We start from the raw sequence: 15,132 nt of genomic DNA on the forward strand, positions 1-15,132 counted from the left end.
ATTCTCCGTACCTTCCTAGTACCACTCCAAAGGCCAAGAAACATGATTGAGAACAATCAGGCTGGATAAAATGACCAGGAACAGAGAATGGAGTATGTAAACCCCAGCCTCACAGAAACTCTTAATACTGCTTTTCTGGCTAAAATTGGTGTTTACCTGGTCTTTGAATGTTAATGCCTGACTATGTCATTGCCCAAATCAGTTTCCCCTTGCCCATCAGCAATATATTCTCTTACAAATGCTGGTGTGCTACCATATAAAAGAAAAATACTGGAGATAGTCTATATTTTATATATAGGTTTATGTATTGTTGGGGATGTTTTTATTGTGTTGTTTTGGATAAAAATAAAGAATTCTCTATTGAGGCTAAAAAAAAGAGTAAAAAGAACAATGAAACAAAATTTATACTCTTTAATTCAGGTTGTCTTTCTTACCAATGAAATTAAGTCCACCATTGTCTGCCTGTTGTTTCTGTGATGTACAGAAAGTTCTGTTACACAATCGTCATCAAGGTGAATAAACTACAAAAAAAAGTATAAAGTATTAACCAAAATTACAAATACCTTATGCCTTTGAAATTTTAATGTGTTTTGGGTTTTTTTTGGCCGGGGCTGGGTTTGAACCCGCCACCTCCAGCATATGGGGCCATCACCCTACTCCATTGAGCTACAGGCACCACACGGGCTTTGAAATTTTAACACCAGTATAACTACTTTATAAAATCACACACCAATATGCAAAAACAACATGAATCTGTCAAGAATCATGGTAAGAATCAACATTGTCTACAATTTTTGAAGATGCAAGCATATGACAACAAGTATTTTAAGAAGATGAGCCCTTTCCCAGCTCTTCACAGCCCAAAATGATTTCATCAATTGTTAAAATTCTGTTGTGCAGCCAAGGGTCATCACGAGACCTGCATTGGCATTTTGATCAAAGAGCAGCCATCTAGGCATCTAAAAATCAGTGGCTGTACAATAGACTAATAAAAGAGGGATTCAGGGCGGCGCCTGTGGCTCAGTGAGTAGGGCGCCGGCCCCATATACCGAGGGTGGTGGGTTCAAACCCAGCCCCGGCCAACAAAAAAATAGCCGGGCGTTTTGGCAGGTGCCTGTAGTCCCAGCTGCTCGGGAGGCTGAGGCAGGAGAATCACATAAGCCCAAGAGCTGGAGGTTGCTGTGAGCCGTGTGATTCCACGGCACTCTACCGAGGGCAGTAAAGTGAGACTCTGTCTCTACAAAAAAAAAAGAGGGATTCAGACTTAAAACATATTTGTTTTAAGACTACAGATTATGTTTGAGGTTTATCACAATCCAAGAAGCCCTTACGATGGTGCCATAGATGCTGCACAATCACTCTATGCTGAAGGTACCAGCATAGACAATTTGAGGGGAAAAATGAATAATTGAGAACCTCTATACAAACTTTTAACAAAAAATTGACCCAAACATCCATAAGAGATTGGCATTAGAATATCCATAAAAGTTACTGTGAACTATCCAAGACTGGCATTTTCCACTCCTAGCCCAGGGTTTTTCTGCTATAACACAATACCACCTCTCCATGACCCTGTTCCAGTAGCTATTTCAACAGAGGCCAGACGAGCACTGCTTGCCACCAAGGCTATAGATGCATGCACAGGATACACAAGATACGGGATCTAAGATTGAACCAGCTGATCTAACAGATCCATTCCATTCTGGAACCCTTCTGTCTGGGTTCAAATTCTACACTGTCTAGTTGTTTGACCTTAATGATTCTACATCTCAGATGCTTTATCTGCAGAATGGAGGCAGTAACAGCACCTACTAAGGAAGGTTAGTCTGGAGACTAAATGGGTTAAAGGATTTAAAAAACATAAAACCCATAGAAAAATAGTGCTTCCTAAAGGTACTACTCTAAGAGTTCTACTTATATTATGCCATAGTATAATATACAGACAGCACCTACTATTATGGTACACTAGTCTAATCTAAGTATTCAATAAATATTAGCAATTATCATACCGTACGAAGATGTTAGGAAAACCATATACTCTTTTGAAACACTCAGGTTTGTTTTTCTTTATACTGTGTCTCAAAAAAAAATTTGAATTGCAGAAATCAGAAACTTCATTTTGGCATCTGTTCTGTTAGAAATAGTAGTGTGTCCTACTCTATTAGGATCATGGCTGAGAAGACATGCAAAGCTCTCCACACATGGAGAAATGATGACCCCCAATGGCTGAACACAGGCATTTGCACCACCCACCCTCTCCACTTCACAAGGGGCACACCACCACCATCCTGGCCCTGCTGCCACACTGCTCAGACACTGGCACACTGCTGTTCTCAGTCTCCTAGTGTTGACAGGTATGAGAATTATGTTGTATTTGCTCAATAGATATTAAAGATAACCTGGAGGTGTGTGGAAAATGTGGATAAAAGAAATTTTAGGAGTTGACAGTGATCGGAGAATAGGAGATATTTCAGTTGCATGGCCAGAAGAGTGGGCAGAATAGTGAGAAGGAGCTTGAAGGAAGTACATTTTTTTCAAGATCATCTGACCACTGGGAAGAGTATTAACATGTATTGGTGGGATTATTCTAGAAAGCAGATACACCACAGTTGTGCTAAGTCTATACTATAAGGTGTCTGAGACCCACCTCTAAGCTTGCTGTTGGTCCTTTACAAAGGCCCCTTCAACTACAGAAGTTTTGGTGGAATATCAGAGAACAGCCCAAATTATCTGGAAAGGCTATTCAAATACTTCTCCCTTTTCTAATTACTTATCAATGTGAGGCTGCATTTTCTTCACATGCTTCAATAAAAGCAACATATAAAACAGGCTGATTGCAGAAGCAGATATGTATCTAAGTGTCTTCTATTAAGCCAGACTCTAAAGAAATCTGCAAAGATGTAAAACAATACCACTCTTTTTGCTAAATTGATTTTTTTTTTTTTGGAGACAGTCTCACTTTGTCACCCTCAGTAGAGTGCCATAGAATCATAGCTCATAGCAACCTTAAACTTTTGAGCTCAAGTAATTGAGCCTAATTCTCTTGCCTTGGCCTCCTGAATAACTGGAACTATAGACGCCTGCCACAACACCTGGCTATTTTTAGAGACGCGGTCTCATTCTTAGGCAGGCTGATCTTGAACCTGTGAGCTCAGGCAATCCACCTGCGTTGGAATCCCAAAGTGTTAGGATTACGGACGTGAGCCACCACACCTGGCCTCTGCTAAATTGATTTTTTAAATGGTTATTCTTCATAAAAATATTTGGGATAGGGCAGCACCTGTGGCTCAAAGGGGTAGGGTGCTGGCTCCATATGCCAGAGGTGGTGGGTTCAAACCCACCCCTGGCCAAAAAAAACTGAAAAAAAATCTATATATATATTTGGGATAATATGTAATAGGTTTATTGCTGTTACTTTAAAATGACTTAATAAGTAAGTGATAGGAAGGTAAAGGAGTCCTCCTCCCACTAAAAAATTTGAGAACCACCTTTAACTTCATAACTACTCTGGGAAGTATAACTGGTTTAACCTACTTCTTACAGATGAATAGACAGACTTTGCAAAGTTAGTAACTGGCCTGAGATTCCCAGAGCACTGTGAGTACTACACATGAGAAGCCCCTGGGAGCTTTTTTATTTTTTGTAGAGATAGAGTCTCACTGTACCGCCCTCTAGTAGAGAGCCGTGGCGTCACACAGCTCACAGCAACCTCTAACTCTTGGGCTTACGCGATTTTCTTGCCTCAGCCTCCCGAGCAGCTGGGACTACAGGCGCCCGCCACAACACCTGGCTATTTTTTTGTTGCAGTTTGGCCGGGGCTGGTTTTGAACCCGCCACCCTCGGCATATGGGGCCGGCGCCCTACTCACTGAGCCACAGGCGCCGCCAACCCCTGGGAGCTTTTAAAAATACTCATTAGGTATTCTGGGATGGGGGGGCAGGCATTTCTTTTCAATGTTCCAGGAGAGTCTCACGTGTAGACCAAGTTAAGGAACCACTGTCCATCGGGTTATAAATCTCCAAAACACCAATCTGATGAGTAAGTCTATAAAATACGCTTTATTTTATATTTAGACCATAGCATTGTAGGTTCTGAATTCACACAAAGATCACCCAAACTTAAAAAAAATTCTATTGGATTTCATTTTACTTACAGGATTCTTGCTTTGCCACTCAACAGGACAGTTGTAATCTTGCATGATCCAGGGATGGTTCAATAGATTTTTCACAGAAATCCGTTTCTTTGGGTCCACCTAGTGGCCATTAAGAAGTAGCTAGAGATTAACATTTCAAATAGAGAACATAGAACAACTTTCCTCATGAGAACTCAAAATGCATCAGAACAGATGTAAACTTTATCATGAAAAATTTTGTCAAAGACCTTAAAATGGCCTTGGAATAAATTCTTCAAAAAAGGCAATAGAAGCAAGAAAACTATAGCAACCACCATAGGCTTAGAAGACAAATGTTTAACAAACATGAACTTCATTGGTATGGACATTATTCATGAAGTGCAGTCAATCTATTGTATGATGTAATAGTCTCTTGCTAGAAAACCTATTCAAGGGAAATATTCACCAATTTAATATTCAAGCAGCCGCAATGCAGGGCATTCATACTGAATATGCAATCTCTACCTCCGATGAGCTCACAATCATATAGAACGAGTTGAAAAGCACACCTTTCCTTTCCATTTGTAATTTTCAAATGTGGAGAGAAAAATTGATCAACAAAGATTAAATTTGGGGGGAGTCTAAAAGGAAGAGTAAGCCATTTTCAATCTCATTATGAAGATTTGGTGGCCTGCCCCTACTTAATCAAGGTAGGTGAGCCTGAGGTAAATTTTGAATAGGTGGAGATGACTTAATAGATGGAAAAACTTGAAGATATTCTGAATACATAATTAAAAAAAAATTGCACTAATAAGGTACTTATATCTTCAAAACATTTCCTATCAGTCTCGTTTTATCCTCATAACACTCACTACATAGCAGTGAGGTTCCCATTTTATAGGTGAGAACCAGTTTAGGTGATACATATGCCTACTGATCAGTAGCGGGGATACCCAGACTTCAACGCTTCTATTTTTTTACCCTCAGAAGCTCATCCCACTAATCAGTGGTTCTCGAAGTGTGGTTCCAAGACTAGCAGCATCAGCATCATTTGGGAACTTCTAGCAATGCAGATTTAGTTCTACCTCAGATCTACTGAATCAGACACTCTGAGGGTGGGGCTCAGCAATCTGTGTTTTAACAAGCCCCCATCTGGTTATTCTGATACCTGTTAAAGATTAAGAACCATTGCACTAGGATCACAGGGCCAGTTAAATTGTACAGCAATTCATTCAACCATTTACTTGGTATCTGCTACGTATGTCATGTGCAAGAGTGGAAACAAGAAAATAAGAGTAAGAGCTATTAGAGAAAACAGACAATGCTCAAGGAAAAGAAAAACAATACCAGCAACGACAAATGGTAGATGTCTAAAAAAATGGATATACAACATAATTAAGGATCTAGTAGAAGATATATGCATGGTAGAAAGAGGAATGAAATTGTTCCAAGCTAACAGATCATAGTAACTGTAGTAGCACAACAGATACCTTAAAAGCTAAATCAAACAATTCCATAGACCTTTACAATTTTAAAATAATAACAAAGTTTACCTGCAGCATTTGTTGAAGGAGCAGAATGCTACTGGGAGAAAGCCACTTGGGAACATCATATTTTCCTCTCTATAAAAAAACAGAACATTTAAGTGATTTGGTTCAATAAGCCCTTACAGAGATTTCTAAGGTAATAACATGCTGGAGGTTTACTTCCAAGCATAAAGACTTCAACTACAAGACTTGCTTAACATTACTAATACTAAGAAATCCATTTCTTGCCTTAAAGAACAAAATCCAGTAAATTAAATATTATTATCACCTCTAAATTCTCCACGTATCAGAGAGGGGCTAAAGCACAGAAAATCTAATGTGGAAAACATAAATGTTATAGGTCTTTGGAATCTACAGTGTCCCTAAAGTCACCATGCATAGGGAAAATGGGAAAGTATAGCTAAAATGTACCCTTTTTTTTCCATTCCTTTTGAGACAGAGTCTCGCTATGTCACCCTGGGTAGAGTGCCATGGCGTTACAGCTCACAGCAACCTCTAACTCCTGGGCTTAAGCAATTCTCTTGCCTCTGCCTCCCGAGTAGCTAGGACTACTAGTGCCCAGCACAACGCCCAGCTATTTTTTCGTTGCAGTTGTCATTGTTGTTTGGCAGGACCAGGCTGGATTCAAACCCACCAACTCTGGTGTATGTGGCGGGTGCCCTAGCCGCTGAGCAACAGGCACTGAGCTGCTAAATGTACCTTTATTTAGAAAATAGTTATTATAAAATGTCACAAAGAGGTGGCCAACATATACAGAATTTTTTTTAGTATTTATAAAAATTTTTTATAAAATTTTGTATTGACAATTTTGTATAGCTCAGTGGCTAGGGCGCCAGTCATATACATCCGAGGTGGCGGATTCAAATCCAGCCCAGGCCTGCCAAACAACAATGACAACTATAACAAAAAATAGCCAGGTGTTGTGACCAGCACCTATAGTCCCAGCTACTTGAGAGGCTGAGGCAAGGGAATTGCTTAAGTCCAAGAATTAGAGGTTGCTGTGAGCTATGACGCCACCAAGAATTAGAGGTTGCTGTGAGCTATGACGCCACAGTACTCTACTGTGCGACAAAGCAAGACTCTGTCTCAAAAAAAAAAGGTAGCTACAAGTCCCCATTTTCCCTACATATGGTGACTTTAGGGGCATCTTTTGGGAAACCATATATAACACGACTAAACGAACAGCAAGTGTATATTGTAGTCAAATTTTGTACCACTGAAACAAATTTTAGTTTATAACCTCAATGTAATTATCAAATGACAAAATGAAGCAGCAGAAAAGTATATTTGGTAGCAGGGCACAGACCAGGGTTAAAAACAGGTTGCATCCATAGAGCAGAATTAACAATCACTGAAGGAAATGACCAAAGCCATTTTCTAAGGCCAGTACCTTTTGGGAATAGAAGAGACTCAGGAGACAAACATTTATAAGGTAATATACTCAGAAATTATGATCACTAAGTATCAACCAAAGATAAGACCAAGGACTTGCTCAACACTAACAGGTGACAGAATACCTCTTTATAGGATGTGTCACACTCCCCTCTTTCTCAATTCAGAGGAAATGATACAATAATTTCTCACAGTAAGATCACTTTGTTCAAAGATGCTCAGATATCACACTGATTGTCTGAGAAAAACTGATCGAACTATAATTAAAAGTACGGAGTGTCCCGGGCGGCGCCTGTGGCTCAGTGAGTAGGGCGCCAGCCCCATATGCCGAGGGTGGCGGGTTCAAACCCAGCCCCAGCCAAACTGCAACAAAAAAATAGCCGGGCATTGTGGCGGGCGCCTGTAGTCCCAGCTGCTCGGGAGGCTGAGGCAAGAGAATCGCGTAAGCCCAAGAGTTAGAGGTGAGGTTGCTGTGAGCCGTGTGACGCCACAGCACTCTACCCGAGGGCAGTACAGTGAGACTGTCACTACAAAAAAAAAAAAAAAAAAAAAGTACGGAATGTCCCAAAAGTAAGCATATATCCATAGGAAAATGGGAAATTCTAGCTAAACATACCTTTATTTACAAAATATTCATTATAAGATTTTATAAAATATTTCTCTATGCGTTGATACATAAATATAAAATATAGCCTCCTTTTGGCTGGAGACACCTTCTTCCGGTAATTCACCAAACTGATGAACACAAGGGGAAAAAGGAGAGGCATCATCTGATACATGTTCTTCAGACGTTTTAGAAAACAGAGTTGTTCCTCTGACTATACAGATGTGAATCTACAAGATGATATTGTAGACATCAGGGAATGGGTATTTTTCAAAAAGGCATACCAGAAAATGTTACCATGGCAAAACTGGAAGAGTCTACAATGTTACCCAGCATGCTGCTGGCATGTTATAAACAAACAAGGGCAAGATTCTTGCCAAGAGGATTAACGTTCCTATCAAGCATATTAAGTACTCTAAGAGCCATGAAGAAAAATGATCAGAAAAGGGAGGATGACAAAGAGAAAGGTAGCTGGGTTCAACTGAAGCTGGTGCTATCCAGAGAGGCACACTCTGAGAACCAAAGGAAAGGAGCCTGAATTGCTGAAACCTATTCCCTATGAATTCAAGGCATAACAGGCATATCGTGTAGCACATGTGAGAACCAGTGAAAAGGTGCTGGAACCTATTCCTTGGGAATTCATGGCATAATAGCCACAGTGCACTTTGTAAAGCCAATGGAAAAGACCCTGACCTGCTGGAACCTATTCCCTATAAATTCATGGCATAATTTGTGTGAAAAGTAAGAGACTATTAAAAAAACGTAAAATATATATATATATAATATAAAACAAAATAGGAGGCTCAGCGCTTGTAGCTCAAGTGGCTAAGGCGCAAGCCACATACCAGAGCTTGTGGGTTCAAATCCAGCCCGGGCCTGACAAACGACAACTACAACCAAAAAAGGAGCCGGATGTTGTGGCGGGCGCCTGTAGTTCCAGCTACTTGGAAGGCTGAGGCAAGAGAATTGCTTAAGCTCAGAAGTTGGAGGTTGCTGTAAGCTGTGATGCCACAGCAATTCTACCCAGGGTAACAGCTTGAAGCTCTGTCAAAAAAGAAAAACAACAACAAAATAGGAGTTTGTTGATTCCCTATGTATGGTGACCTTTGGAACACCCTGTATATACCAAAATTAATTCCACTCAGATTAAATGCAAATACAAAACCATAAGAGTACTTAAAGAAGGGTGGCGCCTGTGGCTCAGTCGGTAAGGCACCGGCCCCATATACCCGAGGGTGGCGGGTTCAAACCCGGCCCCAGCCAAACTGCAACCAAAAAATAGCCGGGCGCTGTGGCGGGCACCTGTAGTCCCAGCTACTCGGGAGGCTGAGGCAAGAGAATCGCTTAAGCCCAGGAGTTGGAGGTTGCTGTGAGCTGTGTGAGGCCACGGCACTCTACTGAGGGCCATAAAGTGAGACTCTGTCTCTACAAAAAAAAAAAAAAAAAAAAAAAAAAGAGTACTTAAAGAAAACATGGGTGATTGTTTTTAGAATCTCTCTAGACATGATAGCAAAGCTGAAAACTATAAAGACTATACGTGACAAAATAAAAATTTGACATTTCAGTACAACAAAACTGACAAAGGTACCAACTGAGAAAAAAACCTTTTCTACCTAAATGACAAAGGATTAATATATTTAATCACATATATATTCTCACAAATCACGAAAAATGTCACCACCACCACCAAACCTGTTCTTCCTATATTTCTCCTCTTCTCAGTAAATGATAACAGTTTCTAACAGTTGTGCAGACCCAAATCCTCGAAGTCATCTTAAACTACTCTTTCTCTCACACACTCTATTCAATTCAGCAACATCTTTTGGCTTTATATTCAAAATATATGTAGAGTCGCTTGTCACTACTTCCACCACCACAACCCTATTTAAGCCACTAGCATCTCTCATCTGGCGTATCGCAATAGGATCCCACTAACTGGTCTTTCAGATTCTACTACTGTCCTCCAAATTCTAGTCTCCACTCACTACCATTAATGTCCTTCTAAAACATTGAGTCAAGTTGTGTCACTTTAAACTTTCCAGTGGCTCCTATCTTGCTCAGAATGAAATCCAAATTCCTCACTTTGGCTCCAAGACTCTGTATGGTCTGTATGCCAACCCCATTCCTTGCTGCCTCTCACACTCACCTCCTAACTCTCCCCCTCACCTGCCAAACTACAGTCTTGCCTTAGGTGGGGCTTTTGCTCCTACTGTTCCTCTGCCTCCAGTGCTTTCCCCAGATACCAGCAGAGCTTCTGCATTATCCTCTGCAGGTCTCCATTTAAACACCCGTGATATCAGTGAGGCCCCCTGACCACCTTTATAACACAGAACATTCTCTGCCTCCCTTCCATGCCTACCTGTCTCTATTATCCTTATCACCACTTTTCATATTATATTTTATTTACTTGCTTTTCTGCCTCACTACATTGGAATATATATAAACTCCTTAGTCACAAGAATTTTGCCTATTTTTTTTTTTTTACCTAGAACAGTGTTTGACCTAGTATATAAAAGATACTCAATATTTGTTAAATAAATGAAGGAATGAGATAAAAAGCATACATTCCAAAAGAAAATAGACAAGGGATATTCACAAGTATTAGTAATTCCCCAAAAAGAATGTCTAAATGGCCAGTAAACAAGGAAATATGTTCAATTAATCTAGCAATAAAAATCTATCAAACTGGAAAACTTAATTGTTAGTGATACAATTGGAAACCAAAGAACAAGTATATGGCAAACTCATAAGGGGCTTGAAAACTAATGAAAGACAAAATGCACAGAATAAAGATTCTGGGTCAGAAATTAAAGTCCAAGGGAGACAAGGTACAAAAAGAACCCCAACCAATCATAATTGAATGAAGCTAGAAGGCTGGAGTGTGGTGAAGCCATTGACTAAACACCAGCAGTGGGTTCCCTGTTCTTATAAACTGTCTAGGATATAATTCTTAAAGAAATCAGTCCAGCTTAAAGGTAAGGAGAGAAACAAACAGGTACGAGTTATTTAGAGTCCTAAGATAATCCAGCAGGTTGAATTTTTATTATGTTAAATAAGTTATCAAAGTCCTAAAGAAGCACTGTCAACCAACAAACTTAAAAAGGGATCAGTGTCATAGCCGGGCATTGTGGCGGGCGCCTGTAATCCCAGCTACTTGGGAGGCTGAGGCAAGAGAATCACCTAAGCCTAGGAGTTGGAGGTTGCTGTGAGCTGTGTGAGGCCACAGCACTCTACCAAGGGCGATAAAGTGAGACTCTGTCTCTACAAAAAAAAAAAAAAGGGATCAGTGTCAAAACTCAGCCTCTCTGACAGACTGACCTGCAAGTGTTAGCTAGAAAGGACAGTAGCTTTCATTTTATAAAGGGCATCTAATATTATTAAAATTTTCATTCCCTTTATCTACAGCACCAAATGTTACCTAGAGAGCCTATTCCTATTTTTTTTTTTTTTTTCTGTTAATGAGCCTTTTTATTTTTGTGGGGTTTTTTTTTGGCCGGGGCTAGGTTTGAACCCGCCACCTCCGGCATATGGGACGGGCGCCCTACACCTTGAGCCACAGGCGCCACCCTTGTTTTCTTTTTTTTTTTTTTTTTAATCAAAGGTCCCTTACTGGTCCTGCTTCCATGAGTGGCTGAGACTAGGGGAAAAGGGAGGGGTCATCTCCACAACACCCTATACACAGAACTAAACAGACAAGCACAGAGTCACTATTGCGGTTAGAAGTTGGCAGCATAGGAAGGGATAGAACAGGTGAGGTGTAGGGGTATTGTTAAAAAAATACAGGCTCCCCGCAACTGGGGTGCCAGGGGGGAACTTGGTCTGCTTCAACCCACAAAGAATCAGGAGATCAACAACGGTTTGGGAAGGCCAGAACCGTCAGGGATGGAGGGAGGAAGAAAATGCAGGGGTGGGGGAGGACTGCTTGGCAACTGGGGTAAAGGGATTGCCCTCCCCCTGCTGGGATCCCCCCAGCCCCTCCAGTCTGGCAGGAAGGGGGCAGCCTGCAATCCCCGGGGCAGGTCTGGGGCTGCCAGATGCTCCAGGCAGGGGGCAGGAGGGGGCTCACAAAGGCTTGCCCTCCAGGGAGATGACAGCACTGCCCCCCAGCTTCTCTGCCAGGGTGCAGCGGTCCTTGACCTCCTCATAGCAGTTTGCTTGTAATTCATGCTTGATCCCTGCCAGCTTCTTCTTGATGTCATCCTTGGAGCTGGCATAAATCATTTTGCTATTAAGGGAGCCCAAAAGATAAACACTAGTTCCTCCTTCTTGCTCTCCTTGGTCTCATAGGTTGCATCATAGAGGGCATAGCGGCAGTCCTTGTCTAGAAGCATCTTGACAAAGGTGGTGTAGGGATTGTCGATGGTCTGGCCCACATCACCTACCAGGATCTCCTTGCCCTCCTCTAGGATGATGTTCTTCTTGTCCTCACTCAGGCAGAAGAGCACTAGTGAATGAGAAGTGTGGTGTCTGGCATATTGGAAACAGCAATAAATTGGAGTCATATGTTATGTCTGAATCTCAGTTCTACCTTTCACTGGCTCCATGAACTTACACAAGTTATCTTATCTCTCCGATTCTGTTTCCTGAGAGAGTAAACTCTAAAAACAGATCATGCAGGTTCGAATCCAAGATCTACCACTTACTGTGTGACCTTAGATGAGTGGTTTAACTTTGCTGAGCCTCAGTTTCTTCATCTATAAAAAGTATAATAGTACCTTGTGCAGAGAATTTTTGCTAGGATTCAATGATTTAATATAAATAAAGCATTTAGCACAGTGCCAGAGACACAGTAAGAACTGAATAAATGTACTCGGTAGAGTATCATCCACAAGCAAGTCATAAAACTATAATGCATTTCTATGTCCTGACATTCTCAGCTTCATTCTCTGCACTGAAATACTAGCAGAAATAGGGTCCAGAGCTGAGTTTGCTACCAGACTCAACCCAACCCCTCTTATTCATACACAGTACTTTAAAATGCACAGAACACTTACACAAGTATTTCACCCTGTGCAGTAGGCAGCAATTTTATTAACCACATTACGCAAACGAAGAAATCAAGTCTCAGCCAAGGCACTTACTTAATATTATAAGGCACTGGTTTTCTCAACTGGGGGTGATTTGTCCTGCAGGAGACATCTGGCCACGTATGGAGACATTTTTGATAGTCATAACCTGGGGGCTACTAGTAGCATCAGGTGAGTAAAGACATAGATGTTGCTAAACATCCTACAATGCACAGGACAGCCCAAGGAAATTACCTGGACCAAAACATCAATAATGCTGAGGTTGAAAAACATTGTTACAGAGCAGAAAAGGGCTAGAGATGGGACCAGAAAAGAGATGCAGTACTTTTTCTACTGTACTATGAATGCCAGAAGGCCTAAGGAACTTCTAAGTAGAGAAGGCTACTTATTTAAATATTAAAACACGGGCGGTGCTTGTGGCTCAAGGGGTAGGGCGCCGGTCCCATATGCCGGAGGTGGCGGGTTCAAACCCAGCCCCGGCCAAAAAAAAAAAAAAAAAAAAAATATTAAAACACATAGAAAAGACCTCAAAAGGAACAATTCTGCTGGGGAAGAAAATTTTCACAAAAGGCTAGGTGTCAACCAGGGCTGAGCCACCTTAACCTTTGTTCTATTCATTCTTTAAAGAATTCTTATTTATTTGAGGGACAAATACTTTGCAAATGAGAGCAAGAAAGAGATAACTGTGGGAGAAATACAAGTGTGTATGTGGGGTGAGCTAAGCAAGATTATTCTAGGAATTCTAGTGACTTGAAATTGTTCATTTTTCACATGGTTCTAAGAAAGGCAGGCGATCTCTCCAACACATAATCACAGTACTGTAGTCAACACTATAATTGCAAAAATATAATCTCATAAAGAGACAACTTGATTATTTTCTTTAAAATTGTAAATTATAATTGTTAGCAAGCAATTTTACTTTCAAGCTACTCGACTTTCATTTACTACATTATTTATATTTCCCTAATATTTGTATACCAGAACTGGAGCACACTCATGCTTGTCTTTGAGTGCAGTGATGGCAAATGAATATAGGTGACATGAATAAGATTAACACTCAATCTATTAGTAATCATGCTGGAAATTGCAGTTGAGTATTTTGGTTAAAATAGTCAACAAAAGCAAAGGCTAAACAAAGTCTGCCTCTTAAACAAGAGTTGCATGCAGTGTGTCAAACACTGCTGGGTTTTTCAATAAAACCAAGAACTAAGGGAAATGTTATTCCCAAGTGAGGAATTTTAGAACATTCTAGGGAAAGATACATACTGCATGCAAGTGATACGACACCTTAATTAGATTCAACCAGCAGACTGTATTACACTGCGACTCGGAACAATAGTTCTGAGCCAAGATTACAATAAATTTCAAAATCTATAATGTGTGAAATTAAATTCCACAATAATGCATAAAAGTCCTAATTTGAATCAATTTTCAACTTGCAAATACATGAAAAACTAAAAAATGAAATTCAGAGTAGGAGAAACAAAGAATATACAGCATTAATAAATAATATTAATTAGGAAGGCCAAATCTCTCCTGAACAAGAATTAGACATTTCCTATCATATTCATTTCACTGCAAAGATATTTGATTTTCCAAAAACATCAGAACTTGGATCTAATATCTACTACTAGGATATACCAGTTTTGTATTATTTTAAGGTAAGCTCCCTTCCTCAAGGATTAATCCAGGATTCACTAGTGCCCTCAAATAAGTAAAATAAAAGTAGAAAACACTGAAGTCCATTATGTTGGTGCATTCACCTTTTATTGCTAAAACAATATATTAATAACTAATAGCATTAATTCTATGGCTACCATATGAATGTTAACTTGTAGTAACAACAAATGAAGACAAATAAACATAGAAGTATATGGTCAAGGGCAGCGCCTGTGGCTCAAAGGGGTAGGGCGCCGGCCCCATATGCCGGAGGTGGTGGGTTCAAACCCAGACCCGGCCAAAAACTGCAAAAGAAGTAGTATATGGTCAAGATAGGTAAAAGTAAAGCAATGTTTATGGTTAAGTCAATAAATTAGGAACACCATGGATATAATATAGTTCAATATCAGTAGGTTGTTGATAGTCATTTCTTTTATCTTTTGGAATAAGACTACAAAATCTTGATAAAATGTATCTGATACAGACTAAAAACCAATACCAAGAAAACTTAGGAGTGATTTTATTCTATTCAGTTTTTTAATCAACAGCTTAGATTAGAGATCTTTAGGAAACATGCAAGTCAGCACAATGCTGGCAGGGACAGCTATTATTAAATCAATGCAGAAATCAAGATCCAATCAACAGAAGAGAACGTTAGGTTGAAACAAGAAAGATCATAAATAAATAGAAGTCAAAGAACTTATAGCTACTCCAGAGCTGGAATGGGTCTTGGAAAAACTGATTTCTATAATGCTTTTACCCTACTGACACAGGAAACAAGAACCAGTAAGT

General features: G+C 40.2%; 1 protein-coding gene and 1 pseudogene across 2 annotated transcripts in view; both read right to left on the reverse strand.

Annotated features, from left to right (window-relative positions):
• Nucleotides 1–15,132, reverse strand: part of MELK (maternal embryonic leucine zipper kinase) — a 102,748-nt gene that overhangs the window by 37,062 nt on the left and 50,554 nt on the right. Inside the window, exons 9-11 of the mRNA XM_053568789.1 lie at nt 5,665–5,733; nt 4,154–4,252; nt 435–521 (exon numbers count right to left, since the gene is read on the reverse strand). Of these exons, the coding sequence (XP_053424764.1) occupies nt 435–521; nt 4,154–4,252; nt 5,665–5,733 (255 nt within the window). The remainder of the gene's footprint in view (nt 1–434; nt 522–4,153; nt 4,253–5,664; nt 5,734–15,132) is intronic.
• On the reverse strand, nt 11,340–12,156 carry LOC128568423 (cofilin-1-like; annotated as a pseudogene). The gene has a single exon (XR_008375157.1). The product of XR_008375157.1 is annotated as a cofilin-1-like (transcript).

Source organism: Nycticebus coucang, chromosome 2, assembly GCF_027406575.1.
Source record: "Nycticebus coucang isolate mNycCou1 chromosome 2, mNycCou1.pri, whole genome shotgun sequence".
Taxonomy (NCBI): domain Eukaryota; kingdom Metazoa; phylum Chordata; class Mammalia; order Primates; family Lorisidae; genus Nycticebus; species Nycticebus coucang.